Source organism: Nannobrachium achirus (genome assembly GCF_963921795.1).
Source record: "Nannobrachium achirus genome assembly, chromosome: 17".
Taxonomy (NCBI): Eukaryota; Metazoa; Chordata; class Actinopteri; order Myctophiformes; family Myctophidae; genus Nannobrachium; species Nannobrachium achirus.
Window position 1 is genome coordinate 22,262,889 of NC_137824.1, and position 17,666 is coordinate 22,280,554.

The 17,666-nt window shown below is 40.0% G+C and overlaps 1 protein-coding gene across 1 annotated transcript in view; it reads right to left on the bottom strand.

Moving 5' to 3' along the window:
* Positions 1-3,010: 3,010 nt before the first annotated feature.
* pigg (phosphatidylinositol glycan anchor biosynthesis class G (EMM blood group)) overlaps positions 3,011-17,666 on the bottom strand; it is a 64,676-nt gene continuing 50,020 nt past the window's right edge. The window contains exons 11-13 of the mRNA XM_080745837.1: positions 12,283-12,592; positions 7,522-7,685; positions 3,011-3,931 (exon numbers count right to left, since the gene is read on the bottom strand). Coding sequence (XP_080601963.1) covers positions 3,709-3,931; positions 7,522-7,685; positions 12,283-12,592 — 697 coding nt within the window. The 3' untranslated portion in view covers positions 3,011-3,708. The remainder of the gene's footprint in view (positions 3,932-7,521; positions 7,686-12,282; positions 12,593-17,666) is intronic.

Consider the following 17,666-nt stretch of genomic DNA (forward strand, 5'->3'; position numbering starts at 1 on the left):
TGGCCTTCGACCGTTAGGCCCCGTGGACATAATAAGAGAAACCTAGTTTTAATCCTGTTCCCTTGGATCACTGTTCTAAAAAAAAAATGGGTCGAGAGTGCCAATATACATGCAGAACCTTTAGAAAAATTACCAGAAATTCTTACCTAATCTCCAAATTGTCCCCCCCCCCCCTCCCCCATCACCTTGCTCAGTAAAGATTGGCCTTGCAACAGAATCTGTTTTTCAAACCAGATTCAATCATCGCTATTTATTGTCCCTAAAGAATACACAGCTGAGAAATGAACTGGTGTCTTCTGTTCCTCTGAAAGTGAAAAAATAATGTGACAATACATATGAACAACCCCAGAATAAACTAATATAAAGAGCATTAATTTATTCTTTTGGGACTCATACACTGAATCAATAACCTCAAAATATTCTTGATTTACAAATATATTTTGATCAGTAGTCATTCTGTCACTTCCATTTTACATTTTGGTTAAAGTTTGCCATTACAGCATCGACTATCAGCCATGCCAAAATGCATCATCAAACGTAAAATAATTGTTACTTGTGCTAAATCAGCAGTCCACTTATTTTCCCCAGACAAGAACACACAACAAAAAGCCAAACCAAAAAATGAACTTAATTTAAATTATACAATAAATCAAAAGGAAAATAATGATTTAAACTTTAGGGTTGCATTCATTAAATTAAAAACACAATTAAGGAATTTACCACTGACATAAACACATAAACCATCTATATACAGTAGTTGATGCAAGTATAGCATACTGCATACAGTATATGCTATATTGCACTGATATAACGGATTATCCACGGCCCAAACCTCTAGTATAGAATACAAGCGGAAAATGTGTCACTTTATCTCGCCCAGAATTATTGTTCTGACATCACGTCACTTCATGGTGCGTTGATCAGTCAGCGTGTTCAAGTTCTGGTTATTGCGTAAGTAAAATAGATTCAACCCCCTCACCCGCTCTCTCTCTCTCTTGTGCTGAGCTCTGGGGTCTGATGTCACCCACCTCTTCCCCTCTCTCCCTTCTTCCTCTCCTCTCAGTCTCACACAGCAGAAACGAGTGCCTAACAACGTCAATTTGTGTCGGTGTCAACCATTGCATAACAACGCTGATTCATGTGCTGTGACATCAGGCATGTACATAATATGGGCCTAACCATTGCCTAACAATGCTGACTTGCGCTGACGTGGGCATGTCCAGTCCATATATGGGCATATTTGCCGATTTGCACTGACAATGGGTGTGCCCAGCCCATATAATAAATGTACAGGACGGAATACTCATATAATATGAGTATATCTCTGTGCCTGCCACAGAAACAGATGTACAACTTGACATTTATGTATATAGTGGATCATTACCACCATCACTTTCATAATGAAAGTTTCATTTCACAGAATGACCTATACTGTAGGACATCACTTTCATTTCCCAGAATGACCTAAACTGTAGGTCGTTCTGGGAAATTAAAGTGATGGTAGTGATTTATTCAGAAATAAATTATAGATTTGAACACTATCCTTTCTTCAAATGAATACATACTGTAGGTCCTACAGTATGTATGTATGTATAATGGGTTTGCTGCTCTGACATCACGATCTGGCTTTACTGTGATGTCACACTAACAGAATCCTTTAGGCCCATATATGGAGTTCCCTGATGTCATCAATATTAAGCCCATATCTAACAGGACTTCATATGGGAATGCCCATATATGGAGGCCACATCGGCCACATACCACACTAACGGCTGGTTCTACAGACAGGGATCTCCATGTATAGGCATAAAAGGGTATGATGTCAGATGTCATAGACATCATAGGACTTTCACATAACGAATAACTGAGTAAGCATGTTTGGGCTCTCACAGCATATCTCCATATACAGTAAGGGGGCTCTAAAATGTTACTTTTGATCTTCTCTACAGCACTTCAGTTTTTAGGGCACAAATCCCACAGGAAAGCTATCAGAATTGACACAAGGTTATCAACAACCTAAAACCAACACACGTTGTGGAAACCTATCAAGAACAATCTATAACACACTTTTCATCAGATGGATGCTGACACTATAGCTACAAGCCTGTAACTACTCAAAGGAACGAATGAATTGACGTGGGACAGGTGTTGTTGAGCTAGTGGCAATATGTTAATAATATATAGGCGTATCAAAATACAAGCAAAGTGTGTGATGATGGCACCATCTGGATCTCACAGGTTGCTGCATGTTGTAAGAAGAAAGGAGCTTGTGAGATACTGACGGTTTGATGAAACTTCAGACACTGTACAGGCATGAAACAGTCAGTGTGACGGACATACTTTATCTTTCTACCTTCCCAGTATCTGTCTATCTACCAAAACAGCCATAGGCAAAGTAATTGGTCTGACATTATTACAATGCGCTCACATTAGTGTTGGGACAGGCATTTTTGCTATTGTTATTTACTTGAGTGTGAAATGGCTATGAGTATGAGGTTAAATGGCAAAATCCCAGCTTTAATTCTCGGTGTCTTGTATTTACAATAATCACCAGGCTCTTGATGTCGTGGTTATCTCTTTCTTACTGCTTCCCATTTCAATGCATCTCTATGAGGATTAAAGGTCTGAGGTATTAAACTAGCCTGGAGCCTCAAGGTAGGCAGGCACAAATTATATTGGTAGAACTTTCTCTTCACTTCTGAAATCTGTGGGGAATAAATCACTACAGATGGGGGGGGGGGGGAAGCTACTTTAGTTGCTCATGTCTAATTTGATCCCTGTAGCAGGAGCTGCAGATGACTTCAAGCTGCTATTCAGTGCTTTGCCTACAAGGACTCATTTAGAATTTGTTTTAATTGAAGGTGATTTTATAACTAAAACCATTGTTTGCCCATATGAATTCACCCAACCATTTACTCAAACTTGGCTCAGACTACTCTTTAGCCAAGAAGACTCAGAGAATAAATCAGCACAAATATGCTGAATTACAAATATATATTTAACACTGGCCCTAATACATCAAGTCTCTGGGTTTGTTTTTCAATTGCAGACTTTTGCAAGTTTTGTGCAGTAGCCTATCATTTTGACTCCATACTAAAAATGACAATTTAATTAATATAGATTTAAAGGGACTATTTTCTTTCGAATCTGTGCAGTTGAAAATGCCTTCAAATGAAAGCAACTCTATATGTTTAGCCTTTGGGTACTTTCACATTCCACATTAATATAAACACAGAGCCTAATTACAAAACATACATTTATATCCAAATAGGTCTCACTGTACATCCCTGAGGAAATCCTTATCCTTATGTTAAAAACTGAAAATAATGTTTGAATCTGTGTCTCATTGAATTTTTATTCTGATCAGTTCCTGCTCTTTAATCCGCAAATGAACACGTAAAATCTAGCACACAAAATATGCTGAAGTTGACTTCACCTTTTTGCACCATGTGTGCAAAATGAACATTCTTGGTTTCCTTCAATAGCCATGTGTCCTGTCAATGTCTTGTTGAGGAAGACGCTGAAAGATTAAGCCTAATTTATAATGTGTGAGCCAAGCCCAGGCTCACTGCTGACTCTATCTAGTACGTCCCGTAGCCATGAACCATGGCTTGGCTCGCACACAATTAGGCTTTACTTGTCTCTCCAGATAAATGCCTAAATATTGCTAATCATGGAAGGTCCTCAGTCTTTTCCGCCAAACCCTGGCTATGAGTTGCTGGAACTGTGGCCTTGCTCCATCATACTAAAGAAGAGGCAGACCCCAGCAGTTAGCAGAATGTGCATGGACTCGTACAGCAGTTTGGGTGAGAAAACACTCCAGATGAACAGGTGGTACCGTAGAGCAGTTATCAACACGATGTAGGCGGCCACCGGCACGGACCTCAGCAGGGCCAGACAGTAGCAACCGTGGGCCATCATTACTGGGCTCCTATAGAGAAGAGGACGGAACAATGTTACAGTGCTATACGATAACATCCATATTATTCAGAATAATATGGCTTTTTTTCAAAGACAAAAGAACAGAAAGATTGTTGCCTCAAGGGCATTCAAAGTCAAACTTTGCTTTGTTATTCATACCAGCGATGTGAAAAAGCAATAGAGCATAGCATATTCAGTGATCGTCTATAGTCAAGGCCATGCTTTGAGGCTTCATAGACATAATCTATCCAACTGTCTCCAAGGTTCAATGCTGACTCAACTTTAGAATGATTCCTACAAAATGGCCTTGCCTGTCTAGCCATGACCAGAATCCGAACACACTTTCTTTTGACATAAATCAGACCAGGCTGCAGGCACATTTTCATAAAGAAGCAGTGATCTTAAGGAAAACTTATACCAAGACAAACAAAGCAATCAAAACACAGGAATGATGACTGCATGGACCTTTTGAAGATTTTCGATTTTTGAACCAGACATGTAATGTGATGAATATCGTCGTTGTCGGGTGGAAACCTTGTATGTCCAAGACCGTTTGTTTTGTATTTATCATTTTAAAAATTAACTAAACTAGTGAAAATAGCTGATCTACAAGCACACAACGCCTCGCACCGCGAGGCGTTGTGTGCTTGTAGATCAGCTGTTTTCACTAATTTTGTGCGACAACCTTGTATGATGAAGCAGGGCTTTACTTGATGAAAAAACATACACACTTGAAATTGGAGATACAAGGTTTCTGCCCGACAAGTGACAATATGCACCTATTACACACCTACACATACTTTGTACAGGCAATGGATGCAAACACATAATCGCTAGGGTTGAACGCTAATGTATATAAAAAAAAAAGGCCTCACTCAAAACAAATACTGTACAATATATCCCCTGGCTTGAATAAAGAATGATCTGACCCATTTAAACATGTAAGCAAATGAGTGCAGGATCCCTGCTCAGTCAGGGCTCAGTGGCAGCCTACTGTATGTCCTAGCTGTGGGGGAGGAACTTCAAACCTGAAGAACACATCTTTTTCCCAAGACGCTAAAAAGCACACTGATAAAGTAGGAGGAAGTGGGGGCAGTACAGTTTGGAGTCCGAGATTCAAGGACACAATGGGATATTTTAGATTAAACCCAATGAACAACAGCCGGACACTTTGACTCTAGATTTCTTGGAAAGTAATAATCCAGATGACAAATTACGTTGCCCGCCTCAGATGTTCCTGTTTTTATAGACGTGTCAGAAGTACCTTTACTTTTTTTTATTTTATTTACTGCACACCAAACTCACGAGTGCTAAATTAACAACAAAAAAGCACATCAACACTCTTTTTGAGCGGTGCTCCTGGAAGGAGCTAAGCTCCAACATCTGGCTATGTCCTAGCTGAAAAAACGTGGCCTACATCTGGCTAGGGTGGCCACCAGCAGGACCTCAGAAAGGAGGACACTTTTCCGGGGCGCGCTTTATGGGACCCCCAAATTGATATGTAGGCCTATTTAGTCACGGACCCCCTTCTCAAAATATTTTGTGCCAGCCAGGGACCCACATATTATTCCAAATTTACACCTTTTGGAGAACAATAAATAAAGAAAATAAAATAAAATAATAGAAGCTCATAGCTTGTAGATCGGCTATTTATGAATATAGTGTAAAATAGGTTTAAAGTGGTTTAAACTAAGACTAGCCTACCTCCTTTATTTACTATGCACCCAAATACCCTTCATGAATTATTTTATTTCATGATGGCCCTACACTGTATCTTTTTTGCAATTATTCTTGAGTTAAATCGTCCCATTAGAAATCTAATCCACATGACTGGCATAGCAGAAATAATAGAACAGAGAGAGGGGAAGAGAAGGGGAGACTTGTGGATATGCTCAGCTGCAGTTATTTTGTTACTAGTGACAAGAGGAAAACCTAGCAGCAGCACATTGAGTTATTGCCTGTCAGTCAAAACATGCATTGCGTTCTACCTTTTCTTTGCTGACATCAACCCGTTACACACAGTGCTGCACGATACTCGTCAATTCTGCGCTTCTTTATTAACTAATTTACCTTGCTCCATTGTTGGCTAAATGACGTTTCGTTTCGGCGTCTTTTGGGCAAATCTGAGCTGCAGTTCATCTCTAACTACTCGCCGTGGTTTCATCCACAAGCGTGGGAGGAGTGACTGGAGCGTTCAGTGTGAGCGAGCTCTATAAATGCACACACAGCACGTGACAAGCTGCGGTGCGGTCGTGCTGTGTCTGTGAGCTTGTGTATCTGCTATTTTTCTATACCAATGAAACGGGAGATTTGCAGACATATGTAAATGTAACCATTAAAGCAATAACACATGCACTGTACATCTGGCCTACATCTTGCCCAAGCTTCGCGTGACGCTTAATGAAATTAACTCATAAATGGCACCGCTCACTTCACACTAGGAGTGATTTTTTTGTTTTGTTTTGTTTTTAGTTTACTGTATGGTGTCAGATTATTTTAGGCCATATTGATCAGAGCTACTTTGGTGGTTTTCCATTGTGGCCTTCTGCAGGCTGATATAATATACGCTGTGCGTGGACTAAAAGCAAAACAAAAAATACAGTGGTGAATGACCAAAGTGAAATATCACTTTACGTTCAGTTGCACAGTAAGGGGGGTAGACCAGTTCAGGAGGTATTGATCAAAGTCCATTTCCAGTACCCCACTCTGTGTGGACATGTTGCTGATGGAGCAAGAGTTCATTCTAAGAGAGCTAGATTGTGTCAGGCTATTTTAGAGCTTCATCTATCATGGCCTCTGAGTGCATTTCGCAGGTGGGGTTTCTGGGGAAAGCATTCTTGAGGATGGCACCACACTATGAATAATGAGAACAGGAAATGCTTGGCAAAGTATCCTGTACTGTAATGCAGCGTATAATCTGATGTTAGCTGGATATGGTGTTATATTAGCTGGTGTATTGCATGAAAAATACATGAGGCATGCTGGACGTTTCTAATTTAAGGTTTGTCTGGTTGTTCATATATTAATGAATAATTGAAATGTGTCCAAACATTCGATCAAGAATTATTAATAAAAGGCATGTGGATAGATTGAACAAAGTGCTCTGCAGTTTAATTTGCATATAAAATGAATATACTTTTATAGGTTAAGAACTGACTATTAAACAAAAGGCATCAGAGTTCAGTTCACTTAAACCCTCTGTACTTAGTAAACTTGAGCCGAGTGAATGTTTCACTTAGCCAAAAATATCTATATATCTATAAGCTAATTATGTGTTGCCTTGTAAGCTTGTAGATCTTCTATTTTCTGCGAATGTTCACCCTAGAATAGGGATGCTAGGCGTCAATTGGTTAAAACAAAATCTAAATATTGCACTTTACTGTAGGTTAGGATTGAAGCAGTGGGAATAAAGTAGTGAAAGGTTTAATACTTCTCATGACACAAGGGAACGCACCATCTCAACAAATTATAATACTGATAAGAATCACATGCAGACTAGTAGTACATGAATCACTTCTTAAGAGGTTTTTGACTCTGAGCCAGCATAAAATACATTTTTTAACACATCATCAAAATAAACACTCAAAGCGTGCCACTGACCTGTCTCTCTCTGAGCTGAGGTAGCAGACAAGATGGCAGGCCCACAGCAGGGGTCCTGCGTAAGTGCTGAGTGCCGTTAAGAAGATGGCGGGTGCTTCCACGTAACTTTCCAGTCCAACAAAGCCAACTGAAATGTCAACGGTGGCAATGTTGTTGGAGTTCCCCTGCAGGTACAATAAATGCACATTAATAATGATAATAATTGAACCCTTATTAGATCAGTTATTTTAGGGGGGATAGAACAATTTTCACCTCCCATGCCCAAAATAGAGATGTCAGGTAGGAAGAAGTTTAAAAAGAAAAGGCCCCCGGCAAAGAGCTACAGTGGCTTTTTGTATTTCCTTCCTTGTTGATTTTTGTGTCTGCCTGGATTGTCTGTTTATCCCAAGATTGGCATTTGAAATGTTCAGAGTTGGAGGGGCATTTTGAGCTGTACTTTCCCTTTAAAATCATTATTCAGAGGTTGTGCCAACTTCGCAATGGCCCAGTTGTTTAGTCTTTAGATCCCCAGACAAGGGCAGTGGTAATAGGCACCACTCTGCTAACAGCCTCCCCAGCTGACGTGATGAGAGCCACTGAAACTCCTGTATGCGCAGGAGCACACACAGCGGTCACGTTTGAGTTATAGGCTTTATTTTTTTATAGCACTAATGTTATTGTTTGAAATACAGAACATTACATTATGTGAATGTGTGGTTTATTTTCCTCAGAAACACATTTTCAGCCACAGTATATAAAACTGCCAAATAACACTGTGATATGCTGTTAGAAATGTGATGTCTTTGTGCTTAACCTTTTCATTATCAAAACGTCTGCTACCTTTACGTTTCCTTGTGGTTCAGAAATTCCGACCAATATTTATTTTAGGTGAGTTGGAGTAATTCATTTTTATTCATTTAAGTTTATTATTGTTAATATGAAGCGTTTTCTTTATAAGGGCATTACAAGATAAAGTTTATTTCACAAAAACTATTGGTGAATGTTAAAGTTTTTATTAAAGATGGGGAAAAAAATATATCTATATATATATATATACTTGTTTATAATCGGTACAGTACTGTATGCATCATCTTCAAATTGTTCAAGCTCACACATAATTGTGGCATTAATTGAGCTTGAAATGATATGTTTTTGTTTGGCTGGCAAACACACTTCAATTGGAGGTTCAGAATCATTCTGAACTCCCAGCATTCCGGTTTTTCCCCTCAAGGCTTTTAATATCAATAGTTGCGAAAACAAACTCTAGGCTCTTGCAATGAAAAAGTATTACTCGGGTGTACTTTGCTGTATGTTTGTATGTGTCAGAAATGTAGCTTTTAGACTAGGTTCGGCACTGTTCCCCAGAGTGCCTATTACTGTTGGGTGACAGCTCCTATAAGGGTACTGCAAAATAACATGTCCTACCAAACCGACATATAGTTGTGAGTTTTTGGACAGTCTGGTCTCCTGGATAATCCCTTAGCCAGCTTGCAGGAATTCTGTTCAGGACATAAATTCCTTCTGATATCTAATACTGGACCAATGTGCTACAAGTCAACACTTTCCTCTGGAAATGCAACAACTATTAATGACAATGGTCAACCACACAAATATATACACACCGTTATCATTTAGATTTTATACAGTATAGGCCTATATAATGTATATATTCCTACATGTCTTATGTTGTTCTCTTTTGCACTGTATGTAAGATCCATTTGTCCTTGATCCATGTGTGCCAGTATGTACAGTAAAACTGTAATAAGCTGTCAGTAAGTTTGTGTGCTGATGTCACCACGGCAAGTTCCTCTTCGACATTGACAACTGAAGCGATTCTGTGCCCGACTTCAAAACAATCACTATGACTGTTCTGTGTGGCACTGATGTGGGTATTTCAGAGCACTGACATTAAATCAAATTTATGTCACTTCAGGGATACCGTGGATTACAGCTTTGTTGAGAATATCATCATTCAGGGGTCTATAATTTCATGCCCGGGTGCCTGGAGTGGCAATTATTCAATGGTGGCTTATTCCCAAACCTGTCATAGTATTAATGACTGAAGAGTGAAGATGGTCATTAAATTTTTAGTGATGTGGATGCCAGCTTGAGTGTTGACAACACGTATTTGCAAACCAAATACGCTTGTCCTCGGTGGGGGTGAAGTCTAAGGCCAGTTATCATTCCTGCCTTTGACAAGCGTTCTTCATCTCATTTCCTTAACGCAGACCTGGCCCTGAATGTTTGGAGGATGGTTGCCAGGTGAGAAAAAGGTCACGCTGCCATGATTGAATCATTACAACGGTGGTTTTCATCCCTTTTCATATCAAGGTCCATTATTTATTCGGCATTTGAGCCACGGACCACCATTTGATGAGATTTGGCCTCTCAGACCTAAAACTTTGAATATTTTGCTATCGTTGGATAAGATTTTGCCCACAATTCCATGCTAGAAGAGATAATAGGAGGCAAAAATTGATCAAAATAACAATTATTTTACACTATCTAATTGTGTAAACGTCTTGTAAATGAATTAATGCAGATGTTTAACAATAATTTGCAAGTGCTTGATTGAGAGGGGTCGCAACCATCTAAAAACACAACATGAGATATCTGTCTAAACACTTGAATGTGGCCAGAGCGCAAAATGTAGCTTAGCTTAGCTATGCAGGTATTTAGCATAAAAAGCTCCAAAAATAAATAAATAAAGTAAAAAATAAAAAGTGTTAAATTGAACAGTAATTTTATCTATCTTTTTATAGTGTACAGTAAGATTTACTTTTCAGGCAAGTGGGCTTGACCTTTGGGTAGGTAGAACATAACCTGTACTTGCCCGACAGGCAAGTGCCTCTGAGACCTTAGTGTCAACCCCTGTTTGGCATATATGGCTTTCACTTTTGTGAAGGTAATACTAGGCAAACAGTATGGACAGGGGGAATCCCACAGAGAACATGTATCAGCTTCAGTTTTATAGTGTTCCAATTCCATTTGCTCTTATTTTTTCCCCCTTTCCATCACTTCCAATTTCAATTATTCCTGTATGAGTTCCCTCTCTTTCTCTGATTGGATGAAATTGGTATCATCATGACCTGAATCAGTTTCAGAACGTACTGGATAATATTGGATGTATGGTACATCGCCAGACAAAAACAGCGATACCGCTTGTTTAACAAAGCAAACAAGCATCGTCCCAATACACAGTTACAGCAGTAGCACAAGCATCGCCCACCACATTACAATTTACCTCCCCAGCTCGCAGCAGAATCTATAGCTGAAAGCTCCAATTGTTAATAATTAATGAGGTAAACCAGCCTTTAAATACAGTATTACCCATCTCACATCAATAGTCCACTCCTCTATGTTCTTGTTTCTTGCCAGGATTCTCTGCTTTGTCCTGCTATGTTTGTGTTTTCCCAATTTATTTTGTTTTTGTCCTTTTGGCTTCCTTCTAACTGCTCTTTTTTTTTTTATCGGGCCACACAGTGAGCCGGCACTCAGTGGGTTCACCCCACTTTACCTCAAACTGAATTAAACTGAAAGTCTGGACTGGTACACTCCACTGAATTAAGCCCTATTACAATTCCATTTTTAGACAATGAATATGTGCCTTTTATTAGATTTTGGACCCATATAAGCATATAATGCTGCAATAAGACAGCAGTCATCAAACTTGATTGTTCTTACTTAGAATTCATTAGTCATTTCAGAAAATAACTGTCTACATAACACAATTAAATTCTAGTGATGGTGATGCAATACAATGAGTTATTGATCCATATGGAAGGCCACTTTCCGTGGGCAGCATCAACAAAGTGCTCATATTCCCTGTGCCCATGTCCTTGGTTTATCGGAACGGTGGAAAGTTACTTTAAAACTATTGTGTTTCACTGCAAAGCTAATCACACTACACCAACACACAAGAAAGAGAATCTTTTCTCTTTTTCTCTTTCTTTTCTTAGCTTTTATGGGTGTGTGGGGGGGGGGGGGGGGGGGGGGGTAGTGGTAGAGAGGAGCTGGAGGAAAAAGGGAAGGGAAGTAAAAAAGAAAAAAAAAGAAAAACCACAAAGCACCAACCTTGACAATTTAAGAGCAATGAGAAATGTACTTACTTAATTACTTCATGTAATTTATCATACAAATGTTGAAGGTACAATGCAACTAATGTATGCAATTAACTGTATGTGAAAAATGTGTGGAATAAAATGTAGATATATGAAAAAAAGAATCAAGAATTAAATCGTCTTACATACATAACATATTCAACATGTCATTACAGGTAGAGATGTTCTTGATTTGTGTCGAATCGTGAGGTGTTAACTTGTGAGCGTGTAGATCGGCTGTTTAGTGAGGTTGCCCCTGTAGGGCAACAGACTATACTGTAGTACTTGTCCGACTTTATTTCATCCATCTTTCCTTCTTTGTAGATAAACTTTATTTTGCCGCGCTACTCCGCCCACAGTTTTGGTAGCACGCACTTGGGCCATATGTGAAATCGACCGGCTTCATTTTGCTAAGAGATATGTTTTATATATAGTTTAATTTATATTATTTTAATCGTGAATTAATTTTCTTGAATGGGAAAATGCAAAAATGTTACTTTTCCCAAATGAGGAGAGGACTGACATCATAGCTGTCCGACATCATAGACCACATGAAGACTGAAACAGTATGTCCATATATGAGCATTCCAAGATATAGGCTTAATATTGATGAGTGCAAGTGTGCAACCACAATTTCCAATTGCATCTTTCTAGTTTCACATTAATTTTGAAAATGTCTTACCTGGAAGAAGAAGAAAGCCTGACCAAACCAGTAGTGCATGATGGTGGTCTGGGCAGCGTCATAGTGCAGTTTCTTCCAGATGAACTGAGCCATAAGTGACTGGATCAACAGACAGCCGCACAGAACGGGCAGATTGTGAGCACGGAACAACAGGGACACCAACAGAACCAGGCCGCTGTAAATCTCCCACAAGCCCCTGCTCTTCAGCCGAGCATCCACTGTGATGATTTGGGAACGCAGCAGGTCCTTAGTGCCGGTGAAGAGGATTCCCAGCACAAAGACGTAAACGAAGCGTGCCTCCACTGTTCCCCTACAAACAAACAAAAAAAGATGGGGACAGGTATCATTCTTAGGACAAGCAAAACCTCCACCGGCTGTCAGTCAGTCTGTCAGTCAATCTGTCCATCACGTCACACTTTTCCCCTACTCATATCTCCACCACCGTTGCCTCCATCCATGCCAGACTTTGCACACACACTCCTTGGCTGGCAAACCACAACCTCCACCCCTGATTTCTCACATTCCCCTCTTCTAGCGCCACCATGAGGTTACATCTCCCGATTAGGGAGTCTTACTGGTTACAAATATATATCTCACCCAGGCAGTCACTTTCACAACATTTCAATGATATTTCATACAGTATGGGACGTTTGTGAAAGAAAAAATGAACGTCTCCCAAGACTTGAATCAAGAGGACTGAAACTAGCGGCATATTTCACCAGATGAAAGATGGAATGATTATATTATTGACAGTAGATGGGGAAAGAAAATAAAGCTACAACCCGTGCGTTTTATGTCCTCTCCTGGAGGACAGAGGTAACTGCAAATGTAACAACAAGAATGCTAGGCCGGGTTAGCGCTCAGTCAAGAGAGAATCTCTGTTTAAACAGGGGTGAGACTGTATTTATGAAGGGATTATACATTTCAGACAGGGCTACTTGGAAAACAGTAGGTGTCCTCCTACCCAACACCAGGGTCTAAATTACTCAATGAAATTGTATGGAGAACACCTACAACTATTGCACATGTCCTAGTTATATTGAATTAACATTCAGTAAAATAAGCTTGTGTTTGCAGCTTTAAACATTTCCCCCTCAATCACCGACAGCAGAACTAGTTAAATTTGCATGTCTTTACAATCCAAATGCATGACTTCTACCACAAAAAAAAAAACCCCCATCATACATCACTGCCTCAGAGTTCCCTGCTCATTTGATAAATGGCACATTGTTAATATTAATAATACATGCACCAAAGGCGGGAAAACGGAAAGTCATTATATGTCATTTCATTTTTCATTCTAATTCCTGAGAAGACAGAATGACACACCCTGTTTTTCAATCCCTGATAAGCTTACAAATCTGTTATTGTATGCCGCATGGTAAATTAGCATGAATATTTTAGCGGGGTGTCACTCGAGCAGCTAAAGTATGAATCTTTCCCTCCCCGTGCCCGAGTCTACTACTGTCAACTTCATCGATTACGCAGACTGAGTTAACGTGTGCTTTACATGTATTTTGAAGCGATAACTTGTTGAAGCCACTAGTGTTGAAATCGAAGGAATCTATTTTGAAGTATTATTAATGTTTCATTCTGTTTAGATTGTGAATTTACACTGTATCTTCTTCTTATATTAAAATTGGTTTAAAGAAGGCCCGTCTGGCCAATGGACCATGTTGTCACGCTCAAGTCACTATGACTCAGCAAGCCATAACAGTAACACAATAGGGGGTATGCGCATGCATAAAGTGAATGGCAAATCGAGTGGATAAGTGAGTTTAATGTCGTTTAATGCAATCAGATAGGACTTTTCTTTTTGGGTGTATGGGCTGTCAAGGCCAGAAAGTAGTTCTTTGCCACTCAGGCGGGTCTGATGATGATGTCACACACATACCCTTTATTATGGAGTGTGTTGTAAAACCTCAATGGGTTGTCAGGGGCTTCGGTTCCATACATGGTCACAAAAGGGGCCATGCCCCTATATGGGCTAATGCTAATGGCATCATTAATCTCCATATATGTGCATAAGGACTGACAGAGATATCTATACAGTATCTGGGCACATTGGTCGGATCAGTGGTGCGACTCTTACTCACCAGGAAACCTCTTTTCATCTATCGGTAATTGATATGCACACAATGTAGCAGATTGAATCTTAGAAGGGAAAGTGCTCTTCATTATGAAGGCAATTATGTTTAGCCTGCATTACATTTTAGGCATTTAGCAGATGCTGTTATCCGGAGAAACTTTTCATTAAAGGGGTTTCTTCAATTTACTGCTCTGTGATGAGAGGTTGCAGTTCTAACTGTGTATGAAGAATGTATTACTCTATGACACTGTTAAGATTTTTTTTCTTTTAATAATTTTTATCCCACGTTTTTTTGCAACCCATTTTTCTCACCCAGTGCCAACTACCTAACCTGTAGTCCTGGTTTCCGCTCTCCCCCTGCCGCGCCAGGGGAATTGGGGAGCACCTGGCTTGCTAGGGGGAGGTAGTATAGAAACCAGGACTACTGCATGTTTTTGTGAGGGCATCTACCCTAGGAGACACGGGGAGAACATGCAAACTCCACACAGAAAGGCCTTATCGCCAACCCCACCTAGGGTGTGGGCGCTGATGACGCGGAGGGAGGAACGCGCCCACAGCGTCCCCCGGCGGGAATCGAACCCAGGACCTTCTAGCTGTGAGGCGAAGTGCTAAACACTGCGCCACCGTGCCCCTCGAGAGGTTGCAGTTCTAACTGTGTATGAAGAATGTATTACTCTATGATGACACTGTTAAGATGTTGATAGGAAAGCTCATGACATTTACAAAATATACAGGGTGTAAAGCATAAATCAATACTGTAACAAAAGAAAAACACACAAAGTGCTGCCAAGCTTCTTGTCACAAAATGGTAAGTTTGACAAAAACTCAACATACTCCTGCAAACAATTGAAGAGTCACATGTCTCAACTACAGTATAAGGCAATGTCTAAGGCTTGATTTAGTCATTGCGTCGAGTCACGCATGCAAGTTGATCCAGGACAACATCGACTCCAGGGACAAACTTCTTTTGTTCTGGTATACAGGTCTCGTCTAGAGTGTAGGAGTGTAGCTGGCCAAGAAGGAGCTGAGTAAGGCCAGGTGGTATTGGCCATGTATTATTAATCACAGTGTTTTATGGAAACCCGTTACTACAGAAGGACAGAGAGCCGTAATAGACTCCATTGGGCACCATTTTTTATTATTCTCAATTCCCCCAACAATAAGGCATGTATTATAGTCATAACTATTTTATGCAAAGGAAAGGCCAAAAACCTCTGCCATGATTTGAATTTATGCTAAACACCACAGCTATAATACAGGTCTGAGCTTGACTTGCTGGTTAGAGGGCAATGGGCATTGCTGAATATTCTTTCGGTGTGATGTACGTGTGTGTTTAACAAAACCAGCATAGAACTGCGTTAAAGGGTCTGGCCAGAAAGTGTTATCTACTTGGACCTGTCTTTCGGGATGAGATGGGCAGAAGAGGTTATGAGGTTTGTGAGGGATAATAAAATGGCAGAATACCCTCCAGATCACATACATTAAGCATAGTTAGGTTACAGGAACACAGTTTGTCAAGTCCATCGCTTTTCCAAAAAGGGGATTCAAACGCATGATGGGTGAAAAATATGAGAGATCAGGGACACATTAATGCAAGCAACACAAACACATCTTCAGTGCAGAAAGGGCAAGATTTCCTAGGCAGTACTAGCCATTTGCAATTTCTTATGTGTCTGTACAATTGTTATGTACTCTGTACAAGGTAGATGTGAACACTAGATCCTTCTAGCAATGTAAATGATGGGGAGGCAATTAAATCAGTTAAGACTTCACAAAATAGAAATGTTATTTTGAGTAAGTGTTGAAATTGTATTAGGCAAAGCTTCAGTTGACATCTTTTATTTTTTTTGGTAAAATGTGCAAGCTTTACTTCTGAATAATAAAGTATAATAATAACAACAACAACCACCACCACCAAGGAATAAAACAGAACACATTATAAATATAAGTAGTTAATCATACTATACTGTACACTCAAATAATAAGCAAACACTGTTTGCCTAATAAAACAAAACTACACAGTAATCTATTCAGGGTTCTATTACAGATATGTGGTGGGGGGAGCGTGTCACTGTTACTACATGTCATCTTTTCGACACCCCGACTCTAACCCTCACCCTAACCTCCGTGGAGTGAGTCGCTAACCCTCCGGTCGAAATGATGGTCGATCGAAAGAGAGCGACTTTCCCATCTGGTGTGGCCAGAATGTATTTATTTCTAACTGGCTATTTCTACTTTGATGTTGACACCACTTCGCCAGTGACAAAGCATGACTAGACAGATCAATTTCCGCTTATTTTCAGGTCACACAATGCTAGCGGCAGCAACTGTGGACAGAAAATGGCAGCTTGTCAAGCTGCTGTATAGATGAGCTGACTGGCTTTCACTTGCATGTTACCTTGGAAACAAGCCCCGGTGCTCCACCAAGAATGCGTAAGCAAGATAGTTAAGGCAGCGCCCGGCCCCCTGAACATCTTTGGTGTAGCACCTACATTAATCACCTACATCAGCCAAAAGGAATTCATCGCCAGGGGAAAGGTTTCATGAAGAGATGTGTGAGGGGAAAGGAGGACCGCCCACTCTATTGTCTTAATTCTTCATCTTGGAGTCTGTGACTTGATGCATACACAATGCATTCATCTATCAATATGGGAAGGCATTAGATCATTCTGCGCTTAGTGGACAGTACGTGTTGTGAGTTTGATGAAGTAAAAGCTCTGTTACAGTAAATGCTGCTCATCAGTCACAATGCCTATAACTATATGCAGACCTTTGAAGAGGAGCATGAGTTGGATAGAAAGATGAAATTAAGTAATTGGATTTGCTGGCTTTATGAAACGGTGTACACAAACCAAGGGCAATACAATTAAATGAGCAATTGTGGGTATTCTGGGTAATGTATTTGTGTTTGTATATTGTTGTAGGACAGAAATATGAGGAAAATGGTTGCGAGTGAACACATTTTGCTGGTTATCTTTGATGGTGTTTAATGGTGGGTAATTAGTGTTGGACATAGAATTAGGATAAGTTACTGCAGTTTTACAGATAAGCATGTGGCATTGAGGGTTAAGCTTAGGACTGCTTGTTGGATAATTAATGCATTTAATTGAAGTCAGCTGACAATCCTCCCAAGTGTACCAATAGTTTCTTTATATCTGTGTGCGTGTTTGTGTATGTGTGCGTACGTGCGTACGAGACAGAGGAAAAAGTAGCGTGGTTCACAGGTGTTTTTGAAGGGAGTTTGAATACATTAGCATTTTTAAGAGGGATTTGAATGCATGAATATTTCCAAATG